The following is a 25,647-nucleotide window of genomic DNA, read 5'->3' as shown; positions in this document are numbered from 1 at the left end:
ATTTGAGGTGGTTGTTCAGCGCCCATGAAAATTCAACCTTCTTAATACTGGTGCCTGGCCTTGTCTTTTCAGGACAGCTGAAGCCAAAATATTCATGACTGTGGCCAGCCTACGAAAGAACTAAGGGTTTAAAATCATCTTCTCTGCTGCTCCTCTGGTTGTTCCCCCAGTCCTCCTCCTCTTCCCTGACTTCTGAGTATAAAGTATTATAAAAAGTGGCTGTATGCAGATTAGGGTATTAATTATTTTTGGAGTGAATCTATGAACTAAGACTGAAAGGTGTTTGTTTATTTTTGGTTTCAGCATCTCAAGTAAATAGCTGGGCTGTGTGTGCCATAGTTTTAAATCCTATAACCTCCTTTATTTCAGGTTGATGCACAGGAGAAGAAGAATAGAACAACAAGTTTGGGCAAGCAAGTAGAAACAAAGTAAAGTATATGAATCTTGAATGTGTGTTAAATCTTAGTGCACAGTGGCTTAAATGTTGTTCAGTGTTAAAACTCTACTGAGGAACAAATGGGTATATAGTATTAACAAGATGAGCATAGCAGCCATGCCCTCTAGTGAACTTTTTCAGTATAACAATCAGTGTGGTTCAAGTTAATAGTACTTCAGAGGAGGGTCCATTCCTATGCTGCCAATAACATGCTGAAGAGCTAACTGATATACCACAGATGAAACTTCATCTTAACTCCCACTGTTTATATTTATGAACTGACAGAACCACGGTAACCTCTGTACATTTAGTACAACTGCTGGTGTCTAAATTTGCAAATGTCTAACCTGTTCTGAAAGCAAGTAAGTTCTTAGGCTTGACATTATCGAGTAATGAGATCCATCAATATTTTTTGAATGTAGTGTGTAGGTTGTTCTACATTAAACTAGAAAGCACTAGATTGACACTTTCTCAGGCTGTGGGGTCTGCTGAGCTTTTGAGTCTAGGTACCCACAGGAAGTAGAGGATAGCCAGACAGCTGTGTTTTAACACATGCTCCTGATCGGCTGTGTGTGCCACACAGCATCTTAACACAACTCTGTACACCCCTGAATTAAAATTCTGTCTTTTGGATTCCAAAGGCACACACAGAGTACTTCGTGATCTGCCATAACAAAGGATGCTGACTGCCATTTCCTAGCTTAGTTAAAAGTGAAACTTGGAGAAATTCTTCCAAAAGGCTGAGAGAAATGTGGTTTAGCTGAATGGCTCCATTCACTGCTTCTTGTAATGACAGCAACTTCATTGACAGAGTTCTCCTTCACGGTATCTGGGTGTTCTTTTTGCATCCTTAGATGAATTATCTAGGCCTCATATGTTTAATGCTTTAAGTTTTGAATATCTAATATGAAGTCAGATTATTGTTGCTCTGATAAGGATAACAATTCTTAGTGTTAAGTTTCATGGGTGATATTGAGGTTTACATTGCATTTAGCTAAAAATGTAGGCCCTTTCAACCCCCAAGTGTTTTTGAGAATCAAATGTCAAAAAAAAAAATCAATCTTTCGAGTTAGCTGAATTTTTAAACTGGGCATAGATGAAAACTGGAGAAGAGAGAAAATCTTTGTATATCAATCTTTGGTTTCAAACGTAGAAGTCTCAGTGGCTATTTGCATTTATCACAACAGGTGTCTTCTGCTGAGGAAGGAGGGTGACTTCATAGGCATTAGAAAAGAAGAAGATGAAATATTTTAATGGAGGGACAACCTCTCTGCCGCAGCAGGGTTGCTCTCTTGAGTGTTCTAAGTGCAAAGCGGCTTCCATGTTTCCTCTTGGGAATCCCCAGTATGGGGGGGAGAGCGCAATTCCGTGCAGCATTCTTACCTTGTTAACAGAGGAGTAGAATATACAGCTATATTAGCAGCTAATTTTTACAAAGATGCTGAATAACACTAATAATTTTATGCACTTTGCATGATATTGGGCAATCTGAGGCCTATTTCCAGATGCAGTAAAGAGCTGTGATTAGAAAGAGATGTTTCCAGAAGTGGTCTAGGGAAAAAGTCCCCTTGAAAGCCTCTGAGGTTCTGTTTAAAATCCCATCTGCAAATATTAGGCATATCTTTTCCTGCTTTTCCCACTATTGATGGGTTTTTGGGAGCAGAGAAATGCTTAGTTGACATAATGTAATGTGCTGAGTTACTTAAAGAGCATACAAAAGACACAATTGTCTTGAATTTACTTTCAAAGGAAACAAGGCGTGAGAACAAAATACAAGAAAATAGAGTGGGTGTGGGTCAGAAACCAAGACTTAACAAAGGAGTAAGTGCTTGCTGAGACTAATGCATCTTGGAAAGGTTTTAGATAGATGAGCTCTGTATATTAATAATAAGTATTGTAAATGGCTGCAGTTTTTCAGCATTATACTTTTGCTGAAGTTGAATGTTTTTTCATAATGGTGTGTCATAAACATTTGATGTATTAAGTACACGTTGCTTTGCAGGAAGAATGCCTATGACTTTGAAAATTCATCTGACTCTCTGAATTATGAGAAGGTAAAGTTTGGAAAATTTTGGCATAGGAACCAAAATGAAATCACATTTGTTTTATGTTCAGTAAATGGTGATAAGTTTCAATGGGCTGCATCTTTTAACTGCAGAAGAAGTGAAAAGCTTTTTTGTGAAAGTTGAAAATGATCCTATAACTTAAACTACAAACCAACAATGATGAGAAAGATGAGTGCAAATGGCTATGTGAGATTCTTGTCTCCTTTCATGGAACTGTACTTGAAAGCTTGTGTTCCTCTTTGAAGAAGTGATTATAATTTGTTGACAGTTGCAGTGGATGTAATATGGTACAGCCATTTCAGTCCAGAAAGTCAATATTTATTTCCTTCCCAATGTGTGTTGTTTTGATTTAAGTGAGGTTGAGAATGTCTTGCTATGATTTAAATAATATTTTTTTCCATAGCCTGAGTAGAGAAGCTGAACTGAAGTCAGACTCCATGTTACAATAGAAGTTTTTGGGATCCCAGTTGAAGGGTGGTTACATCACTGTAGCTGAGAAACACCAACTAACTCAATAGTTGAGAAGATACTCTTCATTATAAAATAGGTGTCTGATTTAAGCCTGAAACTTGTAAAATAGTTGAATAGAAGCCAAATGATTATCTGAATGGTGCAAGTCTACACGAAGTTAATGAGTACCTCTGAGTACCTCCCTAAGGATAGCTTTCACACACAAAACTTCGAATTTTTGTTAATATAATTTATCATCATTTGGTAGCATACAAAAATAGCTTTTGGTCCCTGTCTTTCAAAATGGTCTTGTAGGCAGGACTAGTATTAAGGTTGCCTGACATGTCTTATTTTCATATCCTGCTTTCAACTTTAACCAAATTCTCCATGCCGGGTGGTTGCCTCACGCTGAAATGTTTTGGAAAAGCTCAGCCAAAATGGTTGTCACTTCTAACAACAAATGCTATTTAGGGGAAAAATAGCATTAACACGTTGAAATTCTGTGACCTTCTTGTTTTGAGAAGCTCTAATACTCTGTGGTTTTGGGCATGGATTTGCAATTTGGTGTGTGTATTAGGAGCTGGTGGGGCCAATAATAGCCTTTATCAAGGATGCGCTTCTCAGCATCCTCATGAGAAAAGTTCCAAGTCTTTGAAAAGTCACAGTTTGTCTTTGCAAAGACCATAGGACCCCTACTTCATTTATCATACCAGTTGGAAAGTGTGTGGTGAATGATAGTCCCATGCTCATGTGAGGGACTTGCTACCCTGCAGTTCCATTTGCAGACATCCTGAACATTCAGCACTATAAATGAAGTTGGGGGAACTGTGCTTTTCATACAAACATACTATATAATGCTAAATACTTTGGTGGGGAGGGGGAGAGTGCCTAAGGATCTCAAACTGGGTAACCAAAATGATTGGATGTTGTTGACCTTAATCCTTCTGTCCTTCAGTTCCCCATTGATAAGAATGTGTTGCACAGGTTGAACCTATCTAGTCTGGACACTCCAGTTCTGCAAAACCTGTGGTTTTAGTGAGCTGGATTTGCACTTATCATGGTTTGTGACCAAGTTTCCCAGGGTCCCATAAAATCTTTTTACAGCCACCAGTCCTGGCTTTCAGTGTTCTGTGCTGTTATTTAGCTCTAATTTACTCCAAATTTCTTCTAAGAGCTCAGCAAGCACTGAAAGTGTTGGTAATGCCACTAGACAATATTGACCTCCTACGGTTTCGCAAATTCTCTGGTTCAGCACTGGTGAAGTCCCAAGGTTGCTGGACTGGAGAGCTTCAACCTGTACAAATAAATTAATGTTTGTGAAATGCTCAGGTACTTCAGTGATGGCATCAGGAAATTCCTAGGAGAAAATTAATAATTTTGAGTTCAGGGCTTGAATAGTGTGCAGTAAATAAAACCTGGGGTATTACATAGAACGATGAAGAGGAAATGAAAAATGGAGTAGCTGGTGGTTATGCCAGTACTGTCCATCCTGTGCACTAAACAAAGTAGGGGATCTTGTGGAAAAAATAGTATATGATCATGAAATTAAAAGCTATTTCATACTACATTCACACAAGGCATTTTAACACAGGAGTACCTGACTTTGCAACTGTCCTCTTTGTTTTTAAAATATTTTTTGTATGTGTATTATTAACTAAACTAACCAACCTATAAGTTCAGCTTACTAAGTGCCACTACAACAGGAAAATTCTTGCTTGTTTTGTAGTGAGTACAGTTGCCTTTAAAGCTTCTGCTGCTGATAGGCAATGTGGCACAGCTGCAACACTGGTGTTTTGGATGTAAAGCAAAATGTAAAGTGTCAGAACTCAGCTGTTCTCCTTAGAATTCACTGATCTCCTGTGTTAGTCAGAATCTAATGAAATATTTCAACAAATGGTGCTAAGAAATGAGGTTATTGTAACCAATCAATCTCAGCCAGATTTCCTCTACTTGCCTGGTCACTTTTCAGCTCCATTATTACCTCTTCCTAGTTTAATAAATCAGTCAAGTATTTTGCACAGTACATCTTTCAGTACTACCACTGGGTGTCACCATAAAGCACTGTTCTATGATACATGCTAAGATATGTTACACTTCTTATTGTTTATCTTGGTCTAAATAGCTTTACCCAACATTTGCCACGTCTAGAATTTTGTTTTATCCAGCGTGCCTTAGCAATTAACAGCTTTATCATGATTTGAATGGCATTTAAATAAACAGAGTTATTTTCTTAAGAAAGCAAGGAAAAAGTGGAAAAAATGTTTTGAGGCATCTCTATCTCATTATGTACATAATGTCACTTAATTCCTTCTATTAAAAAAGTTTTATTGTGGAATATTTTTAGTCATTTCCCACTTTTTCCTTTTCATGACCTGACACATTAGTTGAATAGATTGTTATAAGGAATATTGAAACTTAAAATGTGTGGTTTCTATTTTAGGTCACTGAAGCAAAACAAAGAATTCTTGGTCTGCAGATTTCTTTACAAGACCAGAGGTACAGCATCTTAGAGCTTTTTTCATATTAACATGTTGCACTGGTAAAAAGCTCAGTGCCTTCCTTAAGATGCTGCTGCTATTAGCTGGTTAGAAGAGGGGGGAAGAATGGGAAAATGCAAGTATATTTTGCTGGTATATTTTTCTGGAGGTGGTTCCTTATTTATGCATAGTGGTGGTGGATGCATTAGAAATCTTAGTTGGTATTGCAGCTAACAGACTCTGGGAGAAGTATCAGAGGGGTTAGACAAGTTAGTCTGTGTCTTCAAAAACAACCAGAAGTCCTGTGGCACTTTATAGACTAACAGGTATTTTGGCGCTTGAGCTTTCATGGGCAAAGACCTGCTTTGTCAGATGCAGTTAACCATTCGCGTTTCTCGCAAAATAGACCCCATGAATTCCAAGCCCAAGATTTTCAAATGTCAGTACATAATGTTAGCAGCCCAACTAAATGGTCTGATTTTTTTTTTCTCTACCAGAAGTACTAGTTACACCACTCTCAGCCCATCTTCCCATATGAAGTTAGAGATCAGAGTGGGGCTCACCATTTCTGGAAAAGCCAGGCCACTTAGGCACCTTGCCACTGGTGCGAGGAGAATCGATTTATTACCAGTATGTGGTGCAGTAAATAAAACCTGGGGTCATACCTAGAACAATGAAGAAGTAGTGAAAAAAGGAGTAGGTGGAATTGATTTAATTACCAGTATGGAGGGCGGTAGAGGGAACATGACCTCCCTGCCTCCATTTCCCCATACTCCCCCTGTCCATTCCCTGTGATCCATCCCATGTTACTTTGAAGGGGCTTTGTCTTTGTGCCACTTCGGAACCACAACGGCAAAAAGAGCTGTGGCTCCATGCCAGCATCTCCTCTGGCGTGGCTGTAGTGCCTTCGCCTTTCCACACATCTTGGCCAATGACTACTTGTATGAATATGGAAAGTAGAATCTGGCCTTTATTTTGGCTTCTAAATGATGGCTCCTGCTACGACTACCTTTTTTAGAGGGGAGGGAAGAGTCGTGCATCTGAAAATTGGTCTTGTTATGACTAATCAAACATCTGTCTTCTGATGGGAAGGACAGAGGGCACCTTGAAGTATGGTGTTTACAAAAGGATTAGCCATCAGACTGTTATAAAATTTTTTTCCATAATCACCTCTCACTAGGATGAAACGTATCTTTCTCTCTCTGCCTGTCAGACCCTTTGCTAATACAAGCTGTTCTGGCAGAGCTGCGATTTCTCACAACTTTATCATGAGGCTCACCATAGTTTGTAACTTGCTTAAAGCAACGGCTCCTGAAATCAAGAAGCTGGCCAAGAATCTTGGCTTCTGTTTCAAATAAATAAAAAAAAACTTCAGGTCCTGAGAGTTGTAGAGGAAGCTCTGACCACGTGAAACGAATGCATCCTAAACGCTGAGAAACCAGAAGGCAGATAAACTCCCCAATTAAGTAGTATAAAAAAATCTTAACTTCTCTGTGACTTAGGCTGAGCATATTTCTCTATGCCAAATATGGGACATCCTGGGGATGGGCAAATGCAGCTCCCCGGCTATGGCTGCCAAGCAAATGCAGCTCCCTGGCTTCCCCATGCCCTGGTGTGCCAGAATGGGGCTACCCCACCATGTGGGAGCTCCCCAGTTGCAGGACCTGTTGCCCTGGGGAAGTGGGAGGATTCAGTGACTGCCCCACACCACTGGGCTCTGGGAATGCTGCAGGGATGCTCCCTGGCTCTAGCTGTGGCTGTTCTGTGGGGGTGCTCCCTAAGTGCAGGGGGCGGCTGCAGCTCCTGGCTGCCCCATGCATCAGGAGCTGGAAATGGGGCTGCTGCCCTGTAGGGGACTTCCCTGGTTGCCCCATTTGTCAGGGCATGAGGAGTGGGACTGTTGCCCCGCAGGGGACCTTCCTGGCTCCCAATGCTTCAGGGCACCGGCAATGGTGCTGCCATCCTGTGGGGGACCTCCCAGCTGCCCCATACCTGGGGGTGCTGGCAATGGTGCTGCTGCCCTGTGGGGACTCCCTAGCTGCCGAGGCACCTGCCTTGTGGGTGGGGAGGGACTACATGGGAGGCTGCCCTGGGGCAGGGGTTGGGATCTCCCTCTGCAGTGCTCTCCCCAGCTTCAGGGGCAGCTGCCCCCCAGGGGAGCTGCCTGGCACTGCTGGGGCACCAGGGTCCCCGTAAAATCTTAAAGGTGGGACAAAACACACTACCCTACCCCGCCACCCTATCCTGCCTTACCTCTGTGACAGAGCCCTGACTCCCTGTCCTGCTGCTGCCTGAACTGCCCCCAGTACCTGCTGCATGTGCTTTCTGGCCAGCTCCTGGTTGATTTTACCTGCAGCTGTGCTGACTTGGGGAAAGGGCAGCTCGGCAGGGGTAGTGAATATGTAGGACAATTCGCTTTTTTGTGTTTTTTAAAAAAGCGGGTTGCCTGCCTGAAAAACAGGATTGTCCTGGTGGAAACAGGATGGATGGTCACCTTGGTTTGACCTATGGTTTCTGAATATATGGAGTTGGCAGTGCTGCTGCAGAGTTGCTGTATCTTTTTCAGTCAGTCATAACGTGAGCTTCCTTGACTAGTTCTAATGAGTATAATTTTGGATTATTCAACAGAAGTCACGAAAATGAAAGCATGAAACAGGAATCAAGCAAGCCAGGAAGAAGGCCTGTAAGTAATACATATTTTGTTATGGTAAATTGCTTAGACTATTGTGTGCATATTAACATGGTTTCTTTCTGCTTGTAAATCAGCTGACCACATGGGTTGTTTAAATTCACTTGGGGAAACAGATTAATATTGCTGATGGTGAGCCTCCAGATGTATTCAATATTTATTCAGCTGCATGGTTACCTTCGACTAGCTTACCAAACTTCCATAGCTTTGACGAGCCGGTTGTCAGAGCTGACACCTCTGAGGCACTCTCTGTGGGGCCCTGGCCCCAACCGAATGGAAAATGCGCATGCACATTTGTGTGCCCAGAGATCTGGATTTGAAATTGCACAACTGATGCCCAGAGAGCCTGGCATGAGTGGTCAGAAGGGGGTTAATCAAGTAATAAAAAAGAAGTGTGAAAAGAAAGATGATAGGAGTGCTCAGCCAACTGCCTCCACCCCCCAAAAATCAAAATGTTGAGAAGAAAATTAGTTGAAGAACCAAACAACATAAAGAGATAAAATGCTTCAGTTGCCTTATACCAGGAGCCTATGTAGCAAAGAAGAATGTAAATTGCTTGTTTATGCGAGTACATTTGATCTAGGTAGTATTACTCAAACTTGGTGGGGTGGCTCATATGACTGGCATGTTAAAAATCAATGGCTGTCACCTATTTAGGAAGGTTCAAGTGGAGAAAAGGTAAAGACATGTTCTTCCCCATCAAAAATGGCATTTTTGAATTGTTTCAGTCACTGGTAACTTAGAAGAAAATGGTCTTGAATGCTTGTGGATCAAGGTGCTCACAGCTAAAGCACAATATGGGGTTTTAGTGTCTCCTACAGGCCATCAAAATGCACAAGGCAACACAATAATCAGCTCCTTATGCTTTTATAAGGTACAGGAGGCAAAAACTACATGAATTCATGGAGACTTCAGCTTGACACCTGCTGGAGTTCTGCTGCTGCCAGGACCAAAACATCCTGGGAATTTCTAAACATTACAGATAATTTCCTAATGCAGGTTGAACCTCTCTAATTTGGCACACTTGTCTGGCACCATCCATAATCCTACATGATTTTAGTTAGTCAGATGACCACATATCATGGGTGTGTCCAAGCTTAACATGGTCCCATAAAATTTGTTTACAGCCACCAGTGCTGGCTCTCAGTGTTCTGTGCTGTTAGCAGTAAATCTACCCCTAAATGTCTCCTAAGAGCTCAGTAAGCAGTGGAAGTGACGTGCTAGACAATATTGACCTCCTGTGGTCCAGGAGATTCTCTCATCCAGTCAGCTCTCGGGGGTGCTGATATGAGAGGTTCAACCTGTATTACCAAATATGGAATATTAGACCTTGTCTTAACAGAGAAGAGGACAACAGACCTAAAAATTGGCTTCAGAACAAATGACATGTAACGTTTATAATGGGAAAGCAGAACAAACTCCCATATTGTCCAGTAAAATGTATATACTTGGTGCTTTGAAAAGTCCAATTTTACAAAGCTGAAAACAATTATGAAAACAACTGTGAGGAGGAATTTAATATGAAAAATGTGGATGATGATCAGGAATTAAGGCAGCTATGTGTGGGTTGGCTGAGGATGGAATGAGATGGGAGGGGAAGTTGATAGTAATGAGTCTAAATCAGAAGCTAGAAATAGTTGAAAATTGATGTCGGAAGCAAATGGACATGGATAAAACTATGGCTAGCAAGCTAAGGACAGTAAGCAGTGCTTTTTAAAAATATATATTAGAAACAAAAAGAATTTTAGCAATGGTATTAGTAGAATTAATAACAAAGCAGTAAAACATTCAATACATATTTCTATTCTGTATTTGGAGAAAAACGGGTAACTTAAGCATATTGTGACTAGTGTGGGATAGATTTACACCTTGATTTGCCATGGCTAGCAGTTTACATAGACCTAATGTGATGGATGGGGTGTGCAGCTACTGTGTTGTGATTCAGGCTGTCTACCCTAGGGAAAGTAAGTTGATTGCAGATATACAATTCTAGCAACATATCCGCAGTCGACTTACCTGGCCATCCTCACTGAAGAAGGTTGACAGTAAAGTTTCTCCCTTCAACCTTCCTTACTCCTTACCCCTACCAGAAGTGTGAAATTGAACCCCAGAAGATTGACCCCGGACAGGTCAGTCTTCCAGGCTAGTATAGACATAGCTTCAGAACAGCTAAGTGTATGTCCACATGGCAAAGAAAAACCTATGTCTGCTGGTGACTTCACTACTGTGCTCTGAAGTTAAGATTTGGGCATGGCTGTCCCTGCCTCTGAAATATGCAAGCCGTCCTAATACTGGTAGGTGTATAAAAATGTTGGGCCAGCACTTAAGGTATGTCTATGCAGCTGCTGAGCACCCACTGCTGGCATGTGCAGCAGAGCTCAAGGTGTGGGGTGTTCTGTTGCAGAGTTGACTTCTTGATTTGGGTAGGAGCTGGAGCTCTTCGAACATCCCGCCTCACGGGGTGGTGGCCTCTGCTAATAAGCTGATCAAAAGATTTGCACTGTCGCTTGTTACTGGGAGTTAGAATTTGACCTGTTGGTCTATTTAGTTTAATTATAGGAAACACCTTTTCTCCGAAAGCAATCTTGACACTCCAAGCAATAGTTTGAGTGAAAAAAGCTGGATCCTTGATTCTCAGAAAAAGTTGTTGCCTAAAACCCAAGATTATACTCGAAGAAGGCCAAGGGTCAGAAGTAAATTAAAAGGTAAGAAGGTGATGATGTGTGTGCCACAATGTAGCTGACCTGTGCTACTGTGCAGCAAAGGTGTTAATCGAATGACAATGTCCAAGTCTGAATTAGGCAGTGTTTGTGAGATTGAGGGCTTGGATGAAAACGGACTGGTTACGGCTCAGTTTGTGCAAGATTAAAATTATGTTGGTATTCCAATCGGTTAGGAAAGAGTTAGCCGAGATTTTTGTCTGCCCCTGCCTTGAGAGAGTACATCAGCTGTTGGCAACTTGTTTGTAATTTAGTATAAAATGAGATCTTGGCATGCGCACGGATGCTGAGATAGTGGCAATGTTCAAAGTGCTGCTCTCTGTCTCTGCTCAGCAAGAATGTTATGAGCTTTTCTTGAGGCTGGGGATCCTGCTACGATTTTCCATGCCTTCTGTCTCTTTAAGATTGCTGAAATGCACTCTACTTGGGGCTGTGTCTTTAGTCCTAGCAGAAATTGAAACTGCTGCAGAAAGAGGCTGCTTGCTTCTTTTCTTTTTCAGACTCTTGAGTGCTCATCATTTGCTCTGGGCACTTCTGCACAAATACAATAAAATGAAAATTTCCAACTTTGATAGTGTCTTTCACTTATACATTTTATGCAATATCTCTCTCCCATGGAGTATGCAGCTCCAGGGCTCCGTAATCGGCAGTGGTTTCTGAGATCCTTCAGTTTAACATATAATCTTTTGAATGGGTTGAAGCCTCCTCACCATAGGCATAAAAGCTGCATCACAACTCCTATCAGAGCTCTTCAGTGTAAAAAAGGAATGAAGTGGCAGCAGAATGCTCTCTGTGAGGGACCCGCACCTATAAGACCTCTTCCCATTCCTCTCACAATTTCTCAGCCAATTTTGGATTTATTGCCCTTCCAAATAATCTGTTAGGTTTGCTTCTTTGCATAGATGTTGGAGGATGAAGTCATCTTCAGATCTGCATTTTTGCTAATGGTCAGCTCCATAAGTAAATTAGTGTTTTTAACATATGGACATGTCATTAAGGTGGGTCTTGTACATGCTATGAAAATTTAGGTAAAAGTGAATGAGACATAACTGTAAATTTACAGGAGAGGAACAAAAGTGTACAGTGTTGCAACTTGCCTACGATCGGATAAAGCCTTCCTTTTCTCTTACAGTGTTGCCATTATCATCCGCAAGCAGTGGCAGTGATTACTACACAAAGAAAGTAAGATGCTACTCTATTTAGTGTGTGTTGCTATAATGCTAATGAATTACTTCTATGAAATATGTTGAGGCATGAATAGATAGCATGAAGCTACATGCACTGCCAAGAGTTATACCTGGGTTCTCAAATACATCCTTAACATTTATTTTTGAAGGAAGCTATTGTTCATAAACTAGTCTGCTAGCATCAAGATATATTGAGTTGTTAGCTGCAGGTGTGTTGCATCTGAGGGCTTGTCTAGTTGATGAGTGAGTGACACTGCAGCAAACCAGAGGGTGACTCCACAATGCATCAACTTTTCTTTCAGTAATTAGCTCTGGGTACACTGCTGTAGTGCAATGGAAGCAGCATGATGTGTACTAGACACTGGAAAGAGGTGTTCACCGAAGGACCTTTCCTGACTAAAGGAAGAGGGGAATGTAGGCACCTGCCTGAGAGGTTGCATTTTAGTTGGAGATTTAAGGCCTAGAGGTGTATGGAACATGTAAAATAATAGAATTTCCACCTCAGATGAGCCTCGCTTAGATTTTATGTACTTGTCATTCTTCGGAGCAGGAATTAACATTCATAATCCAGCATCAGTTTTGGAAATCCAGTGGTACTTTGGTTTCAGATCAGCACCCTATAGTTACAGCAGCTTAGCTGAATATTTGGATATCAGGCCCTGGGCTCCTCTGTCCTGGCACTTTCTCCTCTCTCCTCCTCCTGTTTTTGTCTGGGCCTCTTGTCCCACTCTATTCAGTGGTAGGCCTGCTCCCCTCTGGCCGTTTTCTTGGCTTATGTTCCTCTTCTTCCATATGCTTCCTAGTTAACTTTCACTTTCAATCAATGTTATCATTTATTCAGGAATATGGACCATAAACTTGGCTATAGGCTGCATGGCTTTCAGGCAAACAACATTTTAAACAATGGATAACGGTTTAGTGACACCAAACTTTCCAGTGAGCCAAATGTCATCTTTGAGGTGTCTTGTGAGCACAGATAAAGTGTGAAGTCCACAATGTTAACAATAACATGTTGAATAATCAGTAACTATCGGAAATCTTACACAAGACTACTTCAGTTTTCTCTCCTATAATATTCTGTGGTGCTTCGCACCAAGAATTACTTAGGTTGCAACTGTGCTTCCTAAAGGGGAAGCTTTAGAGTTGCCTGAGATTTAAGAGCATGAATCCCTTGAAAATCAATGAATATGTTCCAGAATCGCTTGAGTAATCAGGATGTCGTACTTTAAGAACCTATACATGCTAATCTCCTAATGACTACTACTGTTTGTTTTTCTGATTTAATAAAATAGGTACTTAAAATACATATATTTTAGGTTGGTGTTTCAAGACCAACAATGCACAGGGAAGTGGAGAAGACGGAAACTAAATCGACTGCAATGAGACTTGATTTCTCTACAGTGGAACTCGCTGGTACTTTGGATTTTTTCCATTAACATGCAATCTACTTAAACAGGCCACATACATTTTGTATTCCTGTTTGTCTCCCTGTTCGCTACAAATTCCTGACTACTGGTGCCAATCATAGCAGAGATGAGACTTTTTCAGTGGTTTAAGTGAACTATTTTGAGGGGTGAGGAAATCATTAAGTGATATTTCATTCCTTGATACACAGGTTCAAGTTGGCTCAGCTCATCCCTACCTACATTGGGAGGGCTGCTTATGCTTTGTGCTAGACAGGTTTGTCCTTCGTGCTCAAACTTCCAGTGCCAGTGGATGGAGAATGGAAGGAGGGGGAGAAATCAGATTTAGGACTTTTGGCACTTTAGCTGTCCGTGAAAATTACAATTTTCTTTTCTGAACAGGACTCTTACATTTTGAGAGAGGCTGTTAAACAGACAAAAGATTTCTATTGTTTTAAACTTGAAACAAATCTTTGCTGAAGACTTTTCCTTCCACAATATGACAGGTTGAACCTCTCTAATACTGAACTCTGTTGTTCAGCAGCATCTGTAATCTGGCATGATTTTAGTTAGCTGGAAAATTACTTATGATGGGTGTGGCCAAGTTTCCTATAGTCCCGTAATGTTTGCTTACAGCCACCAGGCCTGGTTCTCAGTGTTCTGTGCTGTTGTTTAGCTCTAGTTTATCCCTAAATGTCTTCTAAGAGCCCAATAGCACAGTAAGCAGTGAAAGTGTTGATAATGTTCTGGACCCTCCCTGGGTTTGGCAAATTCTTTCTTCTGGCACCAGTCAGGTCCCAAGGGTGCCAGATGAGAGAGGTTCAACTTGTAGTCTCTCTTATGATGTAAATATTCCTAACACTTACCTGCTGCCATTTACAGCATGTAATGTCAAGCAACGTATATTAGTGTATTTGTCATTTTCATACTACCTTCAGTCCTAATGGGTACAACTAACTACAACAGTTATGGATTGACATACATAATGCTGCTGTTGCCCTGTGATATTTGGATCCGTGTGGTGTGATGAGAGATCTAATTGTGGTATGCTAAACCGTAAGGTTAGGGGCTGGAAAAGTTAGCTATCTGTCCAACAATTTTTAAAGTATACTATCGTCATGTCCGAAAAAGCTACTGTAATAAAATGCACCTTATTCCTCTCATGTCCTAGCATCATAAAAAAATTACCCTGCTGGTTGTGTCCCTGGTCATCGCTTGCCTGGTAGTACAGAACTCTATGTATAGGACCCAGAATATTTTCATTTTTTATTTCTTCACTTTGTTTCCTCCTGGAGCATACTTGCTGGAATAGGTAGCAATGTATATATTGCTTCAGAGTCCAGCAGCAATGGTATGAAACAATGATATTTAACTGCAGCTGAAAATACAATAGTGCTCTCTAGTATACTGATTGCAGAAGAAGTTGTTAGTGTTGTTAATATTCAATGCACAAAGATATTTACTTGGTCAATTATACAATCCAAAATCAATTGCTTGTATTGTCCGGCTAATACATCACTTAGACATTTAAAGCATGTCTTTCAGATGATTTGGAAGCAGACAGTCCAACACTCCCATTAAGTGCTTCTTCTCATGAATATTCTGATGCTGGAGAGAAGGTGAGGCTTACAGTACTTATTTTACCCCATGCTAATATGTTTACATTTTTACTATTAATAGACCACAATATTTTTTGCTTGGAAATTAGGTGCACTTTTTTTTTGGTCTGGATAGACAGCTAACCTAGTGCATCTTTATCTTTCCCTCTCTCTGTAGAACTATGAAGACATCTCAAGTAAATTGCTAGCAGAGAATAAACATAAACGAAAAGGCTCAGGTACAGTAGCCATCATCTAAGAAAATATAAAAGCTTTTCAAAGGCATAGGTGCTTGGAAAGGAACACTTAACTGCCCTAAAGTCAGAAAATCTCCCCCAAATGTCAAGGGTATGGAAAGATTTCATTTTCTTATTGTACACATTTTAATACTGTTGATTCCATGCTGTAGCTATTGTATATCTTGACTTCTGTGTAGCACACTTTTTTTGGCCACAGGAGGCCAGAAATGTGACTATTGCAAGCTGACACACACTCAGCAAAGAACCAGAGTAAGGTGGGGTGGTCGATTTTGAACCTTGTTACAGCTACGATGTGATGAAATCAGCACTTCATTTAAAAATGGTCTGTTACGTTCCCCAGGAGTAAGAGCAGAGGTTAAAGTTTTTGCTCAAGGTTAACCTTGTATTCAACTTTTTTTTTTTCCATTAATAGCGCTTCTGGTTTTACTCTGCAGCATTTCTGTTAACAGCAAGCATAATGTGGCGGCTTCACAACATTGATATGTTTTAGTTGCTCTCTTGTTGGGCACCAGCCTGTAGAAATCTGATTCTTTTCTTGTTTTGATTGTTTACCATCTGCTGCCTTTTGGAGTGATCACAATTCATTTGTAGTAGAGTGTATATGTAATAGTATTTAGCTTCAGAGTATGCTTTATCTTTGTAATTGGTGGTAAGACACTGTTTCTTTAGCACCTTTCTTCTCTAATGCTTTCCGTGTGGCCTTGGCAAAACAGTCTGGCACCTACAAAGAGTGCACAGCCAAGAGTGTGCAGAGGGTTATCCTGTTAGGGAGGCATCAGGGTTCTGGTTATCTAACCTGAGGTGTCCAAATGGAATGCCACACTGATCGTGGTGCGTGATTGATATCTTGCCTGGCCACTCAGTTCTTCTTTAAGTCTCTGACTTTTATTGCCTCGAAAGTGTTCTGTAATAACAGCATATTGGCAATGCTGTCAATCTTAGCTGAAGCATAATAGAACAATTTTGTCTGGCTTTAGTGAAAGGAATTACTCAAATTGCTTTTTTATTTATTTTTCTCCTCCTGTGACCTCTTTTGGTTATAGTTTAATGGTGGAGTGTTGCTTGTGTTCTCAAGCTGTTTAATTCCCATACTTAAAAAGCATCAGCACAAACTACTGTCAGCTGTTCTAAGTAAGTAAATTACCAGTGATGTGAGGAGGACTTCACATAATCCTTTTCTAATCCTGCTATTTAAATGGAGCTGGAGCACTTCCTTCCTTGTTGGAAACAAATCCGTTGTACGCTAGCTAAATAACAATAAGGTTTTCTTGTGTGGGGCGTATGCAGATGTTCTTGAGGCTGACTCAATTATCCAAGAAAATGTATGTAAGCTTGTCACTATGTATGTAAGGTGGACGAAGGAACTGTTTTAAAAAACCCACCAAAAACCTGTTGCGAGTGTGAGACTTCTAAATATATGTTGTATACCTACTCACTGCTTGTAGGACATGTGCCTCAGTCTCCGTCCATGTGTCGAGGGGGCCCAGCACCTGTAGGCATTCTTGCACTAGCTTTGCTCAAGCTAAGATGCCAGCTAGATATCAGAGTGGTAGCCGTGTTAGTCTGTATACATGAAGTGGATCTTTGCCCACGAAAGCTTGCGTTCCAAAAAATGTTAGTTTATAATGTGCTACGGGACTTCACGAGTTTTTTGTGCCTTCTATAGCAGTGGCCGGGCCTACCTTCCTTGAGGGCAAACTGACCTAGAACACATGGGTACGTACTCAGAGGGCGGGCAGGAGGGAGCCAGACAACGCCACCACTGCCTGTGCTCCTGCAGTTACATTATTGTTCTTGGTGCGCTGGCTACAGTATAAGCTGGGAATGATTTCCCCAGAAGCTGATGTAGATGTGTCCTCTGAGTAGCCATACACCAGGTCAGGCTGACACTTTTCTCAGCTACCAGACGCAAGAGGAGGAGTCAGCATGTCTGAATTTCTCATTTGCCAAGACGAGTCAGCAGCTGTGGACACTCTTGTCTGCGGTGTAAATGTACTCCTCTTACATGGCTGGGTGCCTGTTTGGTGGCAGAGTCAGAGTTAATTATAGAACATGCGGTCTGATACTTTGTGTACCTCTGTTTGGGGACATACTTGTGGTGGGGGCATGTAACTGAATATTTACTTCCTGACCTCTGGAAGGGCCCCAGCTCTCCAAGATACTGCTGCCTTGCAGAGCTCATAGGCCCCTCACAGGCCCCAGCTGCTCCTGCTATGCACCACCTTACAGAGTTTAGAAATAATCCACAGAGTTCCTATTTCTCTTCTGTTCTCCTAGCCCTGCACAGAATTCAAAAGGAACATGCTGCAGTATTTGTACCACCTTGATCATACATCATTTGAAGCTGACAGGACTGTTTTTATAAATGTCTTCCCTAAAATATAGCTTCTGTCTCTTCAGATGAGCCAAAGTCCTCATAGCACTAAACTGCTGTATGACATCTGCAGCTTTATTTGTTGGCCCTTCTTTTCCTCTCCCCAGCCCCTCAGCATGCTGGAGGAGGTGGAAATGAAGCTGCATGCACTTGCTCTCCAATCTTCCCTGCAGAAATGCACAACCTGTATCTCACATCCACTCCGCTCACTGAGGTCTATACTACTATGGAACCGTCAACTTTGATTTCAACTGTGTGACTAATGTAGCTGAAATAAGTGCACGTGATTCCACTTACTGCAGTATCTTCATTGCAGTATGCTGACAGCTAGCGCTCTCCCATCAACTCCATTTACCCTTCACATTTTGGCAGGGTAGTAGAATTGATGGGAGACCTCTCTGGTTGATTTATCACATCTATACTATATGCAATAAATGAACTCTCCAGTGGATTGATTTGCTACTCGTTGATGCCCTGAGACTCTTGTAAACCGAAAGACAGTGCTAGCTATTGCAAAGGAAGTAGGTACCTGTTCAGCTGCTCTTAAATGCTCAGTGTGGGGCTAGTTATGGATCTCTAATACTGGGGTTGTTTTTTAGCTCTATCGCCTGGTGGTGGTGCAAAAAAACCCAAACTTTCAAGATGGGAAATGGATCTATCATCTCCTGGCGTTTCTCCTGAACCAAGAAAACTTTTTGGTTCAATAGAGAAGAAGAAGGAGGAAATACGAACAGGTAACACCAGAACGGTGGTTAAAATGATCTCTGTAACTTGGCCTTATTGACTAAAATTGAAGTTTGTGTCCAAGCCTAGTGAGAACTATAGTGAACTCCTCTTAAAGCCATTCTAATGGGGCAGATAAATGGATCAGACTGTGAACTCCCAAAGGTGGAAGTAACTGTTAACTCAATGGAAATAAATAGAATTAGAGATGTAAGGAGAATTTGGTCCTATTGTTGGCAAGTTCTCATGGGGAAGGTGACATAGAAATGCCAGAAAGGATAGCAGTTTCAGCTGTACCTACTCTCTGATTCCTACTGAATAGACAGTCGAGCCTCAAGTGTTGCATCTTCAGGAGTTACTAGCTCCCTTTCTGTAAAGTACATGGAGAACCAATTCATAATGATAGTAGGTTACATCAGTGCAAAGTAACTCTAAATGACTACAAGGCCTATGCTATAGAGCAGGGGTCAGCAACCCCTAGGATGGATGCCAAGAGTAGCGCACACAAGCCAATTTTCATCAGCATGTGAGGTGGGAAGAACAGTCCTGCTCCTCCTCCATGTAGCCAGGAGCTTGCTCAGAGCCATGGCACCTGTGGATTAACAAAAGACCAGCTAATGCTGCCACCCACCACCTCAATGGTAAAGCTCCACATCTTTCTTTATTAATGAAGCTGCTGTATGTAAGATTATTAGTGACTTTAAAAAGTATCACTGGCACTCGGACCGAATGTTGAGGTCAAAAGGTCAAATTTCAGCACTCTGCCTCAGAAAGGTTGCTGACCCCTGCTATAGAGTAAATCCTCCAGAAAATGTAGATGACACACTCCTGATGGAGAGTGTAGGGTCTGTGGTTTTCCCCGGGAGCTGCTTCCTGTTCGGGAGCAGAAGCAAAGGTGCCCAGGACAGAGTATTCACCGATAGCAGTCAAAGAGTAGCAGGAAATTGTATTGCCTCATTTCTGAGCATAGCTTCCATCCCTAGTAAAGGATTCATCCGGAAACAAGCCTGCTCATCAGTAAGATTTTAGGAGCTCCAATATTTTTTATCTGATATCTCTCATTTACATGTTAATACATCCTATGCTTGGTTGGTGTCTGTTCTACAATTCAGTCATTCGTAGTAGATTGATAATTCCATCTCAGACTTACTCCATTTTGAGACTGTTTAGTTCCAGTTTCCAAGAACTTTAGAAGAGTGACTGCAATACCATGCAACTTCTAACTTATACTGTCACTTGCGTCTCATTGGAGTGAAGGAATACGCTGAAGTGCAACGCATAATTAGAATCAGGTATGCTTGAGCGCTTTGGAAATGTTTTGCATAAAGCTGCGTGCTCCTCTCTTGCAGGGGAGGAACCAGATGAATTAGATGACATCTTTGTCTCCAAGACACTGCATGAGGATGTCAGTGATTCTGATGTCATTGCTGCCTTTGAAAATTTCACCAACCAGCTAAGGAAAACATTCCAGGTAAATCTACAGTCTGCACTATTTTCCTAGACACATGCAGTGTGTGGCATGCTTATACCTAAACAAAGTTGATTAACTGGGATGCTGGACCTTATTGGGCCTAATTTAATACATCTGCAGAAAGAGTGAGTCCTTTAGTTGGAGGATCTTTTATTCTGGTACTCATTCCCCCACATCTGGGTATCCTGCAAGGCCCAGCTAGTCTGAAGAATGGCGTAGGGGAGGTAATGGATTTGTTGTGAGAGGATAGTTTAATTGGAAAGGAAAGTTCTTTTAAATGTAACTTCATTCTGTGATGTCAATTTATCTATATGTAGACATTCCAAATAATTTGATCAAGTCAGAGAGAGAAGGAAAGGATAATGCTTTTTAAACCATATTCTCATATAATAGTTATATACCTACTTCTTCTGGTTGCAGGTTTGAAGCCACATATATATTGTATTATGTATATGTGTACATATATGGTAGGGGGCGATACAGCAATCATATTGTTTTGGGTGGGTTCTTTAACTTACGGAAACTATTGGCTTCTATATAGACAGAACAGTGGGTCAGTAATGTCCATAAAATAAGCATCTTTTCTGTGATGAGAGAGAAAACGCTATAGTCTGTCCTAATAGCTAGAACTTGTATAGACCCATGGGTCTAGTTAAAAACAGCAGTGTAGGGGCAACATTTTAAGGTTGTTACTTGGGTTGGGGAGCAGGAGGAGTGTGGGTTTCAGACCCTGAACCACAATTTCAATGTGCCGTCTGTAATGCTACATTTTTTTAGAGCGCACTACAAACCCTGAAAAGACAAGTGTGTTGACCCAGGCTGGGAAGCTTGCTCCAAGGTGCTGTGTAGACATACTCATGGGACCTAGGCATGTCTCTTTGGTTTTATATTCCACTGAGACCATTGCATGTACCATGGAACTTAAAAACCCAACACGTGGGAAAAATCAAATTACTGTTGATCTGAGGTAGTGCTAGCTTGCAGTCCTCCTTTCCTGTTTCGCAGTCATGGTGAAAGGACATAATGAACAAGCTACCACAGGGATCAGTTTTGTGGCTGGTTCTGTTCAATCTCTCTATCAACAATTTTTAGAATATGGCATAGAGTGCATGTAGGCTGTGTCTATACTAGCATTCCTCTTTGGAAAGAAGCATGCAAATAAGGGAAATTGAAAATGTAAATGGGGTACAGATTTACATATCTGACACCTCATTTGAATAGTATTTCAAAAGAAGAAAAGCAGTATAGACATGGCTCTTTCAAAAGTAATCCCCATCTTTGAAAGAACCCTTCTTCCTAAAAAAAAACAAGTAGGAACAAAGGTTCTTTTGAAGATGGGGTTTACTTTTGAAAAAGCCACATCTACGATGCCTTTCTTCTTTCGAAAGACTATGCAAATGAGGTGCCAGATATGTAAATCTGTGCCTTTTATTTGTATTTTTGATTTCCCTCATTTGTATGCCTCTTCCAAAAAAAGAATACTAGTGTAGACATAGCCATAAAGCTTTCAGATGACACCCAGCTGGGAGGGGTTGCAAGTGCTTTGGAGGATTGGGTCAGAAATCAAAATGATCTGGGGAAACTGGAGAAATGGCCTGAAGTATAGGATGAAAATCAACAAGGACAAATGCAAAGTACTTCACATAGGAAGGACTATGCAGGCATACAAAATAGGAAATGACTACCTAGGAAGGAATAGTGCAGCAGAAGCCCAGCCAACAGGAGCTGCAGGAAGCAGTCGCATAGCTCACATCACCTTCTGTGGCTCCCATTGGCTGGGAAGGGCAAACCACCACCACTGGAAGCTGTGAGCAGCTGTTCCTGCAGATGCTCGGGTAAACAAACTGTCTTGCAGCCTATCAGTGCTTAATTCCAATTAACTACATCCAACTGACATGCTGCAGGTCCTTGCCCCGGTCTGCAGAGTTTTAATGGTTCAACGAAAGGTGTGAATGTAAACTTATTTAAACCAATGTGAATGTAGGTGTGGACATTTTTTATTGGCTTGTGTTGTGTTTCAGTTTAGCGTAAGTTGATTAGAAACAGATTTAAAATAAAATAAGAGGTGGCACCAGTTTAACTACACCAGTACAAATGTATGGACAAGGTTGAGACTTGGCTTTTTGTTCCGTTCTTACGTTGTATTCTAAGATGTCTGTGATGTGGTCTAGTCCAGGTACAAAAGAATGGAGATTTATGCAAAAAATGCTTTGAAGGCTTCTGAAAAAAGTGTGTCAGCGTTATTAAATCAGATGCATCAGTGCAGGTAAGTAATATGCTATTTGCCAAAAACAGCTTCAACTTTGCATGAGCTTTCGAGTCATTCTGACAAATTACCGTCCGGTTCTACTACAAAAGGCATTTGTGTATTACTCTTCTTAGGGTTTCAAAGCAAAATGACAGTAGCTGACTTGTTTTTTTAAAAAAATCCACAGAGCAGAGTGCCTGTGAAGCTCAACTTGCTTGTGTTGAATGTGGCTGTTTCCCAGTGATAAACCCCTGCCTAACTAGTGGAGCTGCATGTGGAGGCAAAATACTGCGTAACATTCTTTTTGTGCCAAGGGAATGAAAGAGGAATCATTGCAAAGGGTACTGGAGCTAAGGAAGTGGGCAACAGAGACACACAGGCTACGTCTACACAAGAGTGTTTTGTGGACAAAACTGCGGTTTTGTCAGTAATACTCGTGGAGCATCTACACACAAAATGCATTTTTTTTGACAGAAACTGTCGACAGCAAAGCTGTGTAGATGCTCTGGGGGTGGGGGTGGGGGTCTCTTTTGTTGACAGAGTGGATGGAAAGATCGATCCGCTTTTATGTGTAGATAAGATTTGTTGACAGTTTTGTCCGAACATCTCTTCTGACAGTCGCTTCTGTAGATAGGTGCTTCTAGTGTAGATGTAGCTTACGTGTTCCTTTGACTGGCACTTTGTATTAAAAGGCCATCTTCCATAAATTCTTCTTATGTTTGTTACTTTCAAACCGCATCACTTGCCTGCCCTTCCAATAGAAAAATAATTAAACAGAAGTGAATTTCTAGGAAACTCTTCATATTCTTATTGTCAGCTTTAGAGTCAGGTAATCTATTCTGCTTCACTGCAGAAATATAGATCTAATTGCATCTATAGGTGTATAAACAATGCACAAGCACAGTTTGGGGTCAATATTGATTCAGAATTATCATGAGCATATCTCACGTCTTTCTGTGCTCACTAATGTAGGATTTGGCAGTGGCAGTATGTAAGAGTTCCAAGTATTACAGCTTGACCGTATAAATTTAATAGAACATATGTACTGCCCATTGTGTAACTATTGGATGAAATATGTAGCTTGAACTGTACCTTGCTCTTCTCTTGATCTAAATGCAGAAGCAAACAAAACCTCAATTTCTCACACACAAGTTTCGAGTGGGTTTGCAGATAAAACAGCTGTTGTGCTTTGTTGTGCCTCTGTACATGAATTTATCTAGAACGGGTCAGAATGGAAACACTTACTTTACAAAAACAAAATCAAAGCTTTTACTCTTTATTTTGAGCTATACATTTTTGTTGATTTTGAGATTTGAAAACATTTGTCCAGGTCTTAGTTTACTTTCTCCATCACATTCTAATTGAGTAAAATATTTTTAATTGGGAAAACCTGGTGGACAGCCTGGTGTCTACAGTAGCTGATAAGCGTGCTAAGCAACATGCTTATTTTTAATAGCAGTAGTGCTGAATAGGCCCTTGGAAAGAATGTACTCTTTAAAGAGGTAGGGCTGATGAAACTGCTGTCGTCTTATGCCAAAAGGTGCTTAAAACATGTGTTTGCACTTTTGGCCCACTGACTTTTGTGCTTCCCAGGAGCAGTAAGAGTCTGGCATTTGTATTTTCCCACAATGAGTTGGACAGAGATATTTGTCTAACACAGGACATCGGAAAAAATGCCATTTGGTGCAACACCTATGGTACCACTCAGTACACCGGTCTAATAGATGTAACCTAGGAAGTTAAAGCCTTTATATTTATATAACCAGTCCTACTGAATCCTCTCATTTCATATGCAAATCATTCTTGCTTGCATGTGTGCATGTGACTGTGGTATCTTGGCAATGTGCTTCCTTCAGGATAGTTCCAAGTCAAGAAATGTATTTGTTTTTGCCTTAATTCCCAGAATTTCTTTGTTCACCTTTGTGATAAAATGTTCTCGCACTTATCTGAAGATATGTACTGTACCAAAACCACATCTCATGCATTGGAAAGAAAACTGCTTTTGTTTTTTCTTACAAAGCTGAAGAGCTGTGACCTACATAAAAATCAAACTGCAGTACTAACCTGCTGTCTCATGACACTGAATTTTAAAGCTGTTAAATTTGTTTCTTGCACACAGACTGAATAAACTGGAGAGCTTCCACAAGATTGTCGTCCAAGAACTTGCCCATCTTGAGAAGGATGCTCAGATTTTATCTAACCTTGAGAAGGACACAATGGTGCGTGTGTGTGCATGTTTTAATTTGATTTTAACTCCTACAAGGATTGACTGTCCAGTTCCAAAATAACACATGCATTCTTTGGAAAACTCTTGTAGGACTTTTGGAATAAACAGTCGATCAAACTGAGGTCTTTCTGTAATCATCAAAAGCAAAGGTACTTGTCTTCTAGATGTCTTTTAAATGTTCTCTTAGAGATAGGAAGTTATTTTTGCACAGTCTTAGCTAGTTAAATGGCCAGTTCTGGTGTTGGTCATTACTTCTGTTTCTTTTTTAGAGAGACATGGTAGGTAAGGTAGTATCTCTTATTGGACCAACTTTGGTCGGCAAGGGAGGGATTGTTTTGTTCCATTTTAATCAGTGTTGCCTTGAAACCTGTAATTAGTAGATATGGATCCGAGCAGCAAAATATGGATTTAAATGGATGCACAGTTTTGAGGTGCTTGGAGCTGAGATTTTGGTACAGGTCCACTTTCATATTGTGCACATATGCTTGAAGTTAGCAGGTTTCATAAATCCTAACTGGTGGGGTTTCTTTGCAGCTTTCCCTGGAGTTTTGGTTTTGCGTAATGAAAATGGAACTCTTAACTTCCACATTGAAAATGAAACCTCGACTTTCTCAAATTGGTCCTCACAGCTTCTTACCAAAATAGCTTATCTAGTCCAGTATCCTTGCTCCAGTGCCTTCTGTCGGGGAGCAGTTGGTCTCCAGCTAGGATCTTCTGAGGTCCCCTATGGCTGGCCTCACCTTCTGTATTGGAGAGTGTGTCTGGGATCTGTTTGCCCGCAAATTTGTGAAAAGGTTTTCTTGATGAACCCAGAGGCTCTCACCAGGCAGTCTGGGTAACCATGGACAAAATAAAAGCATGTTGCCTCTGTGGTTAACAATAGGAGCCAGGTGCATTTGGTACAGAAGCCCCCAAGGGCATACCTTAAGCTAGCTATTGCTCTGGCCTCTTACCCGCAGTTTGGGGATTCCCCAGAATTTATTTATGAAGCAGTAATTATAGACACACTGACACTAAGCCATCCAATGAGATTATCCAAGTTTAATTTTTCTTCTAGAATACAATCTGTGGATTCAGTATTGGATGAAACTGTGAGGAGTTTTGAAGACACAATAAAAATTACAAAGGTAAGTACTGTACACTAGCATCTTTGTATCAGGTTTCTAAACGGGGGAGCAGTGGATAAGCAAATGAAGTATGAATCTATTTTATAAGTAATTGTTAATGGAAAAACTTTCATGCTTCATAATGGTTGGCTGTGAACACTGGGTGCATATGTACAGTGCATCGTTCCCTGACCTATAAAACGGCTCCTTAC

At 41.0% G+C, this 25,647-nt stretch overlaps 1 protein-coding gene across 1 annotated transcript in view; it reads left to right on the top strand.

Annotated features, from left to right (window-relative positions):
- SYCP2L (synaptonemal complex protein 2 like) overlaps positions 1-25,647 on the top strand; it is a 56,887-nt gene that overhangs the window by 29,185 nt on the left and 2,055 nt on the right. Inside the window, exons 21-35 of the mRNA XM_074985460.1 lie at positions 370-428; positions 2,439-2,490; positions 5,393-5,448; positions 8,058-8,112; positions 10,667-10,823; positions 11,971-12,020; positions 13,342-13,438; positions 14,974-15,047; positions 15,205-15,265; positions 18,260-18,394; positions 19,733-19,854; positions 22,026-22,120; positions 24,222-24,321; positions 24,420-24,478; positions 25,387-25,456. Coding sequence (XP_074841561.1) covers positions 370-428; positions 2,439-2,490; positions 5,393-5,448; positions 8,058-8,112; positions 10,667-10,823; positions 11,971-12,020; positions 13,342-13,438; positions 14,974-15,047; positions 15,205-15,265; positions 18,260-18,394; positions 19,733-19,854; positions 22,026-22,120; positions 24,222-24,321; positions 24,420-24,478; positions 25,387-25,456 — 1,242 coding nt within the window. The remainder of the gene's footprint in view (positions 1-369; positions 429-2,438; positions 2,491-5,392; positions 5,449-8,057; positions 8,113-10,666; positions 10,824-11,970; positions 12,021-13,341; positions 13,439-14,973; positions 15,048-15,204; positions 15,266-18,259; positions 18,395-19,732; positions 19,855-22,025; positions 22,121-24,221; positions 24,322-24,419; positions 24,479-25,386; positions 25,457-25,647) is intronic.

This window comes from Carettochelys insculpta, chromosome 2, assembly GCF_033958435.1.
Source record: "Carettochelys insculpta isolate YL-2023 chromosome 2, ASM3395843v1, whole genome shotgun sequence".
NCBI lineage: Eukaryota > Metazoa > Chordata > Testudines > Carettochelyidae > Carettochelys > Carettochelys insculpta.
The sequence above is the reverse complement of the archived record's forward strand: the minus strand, read 5'-3'. Positions and strand labels throughout refer to the sequence as shown.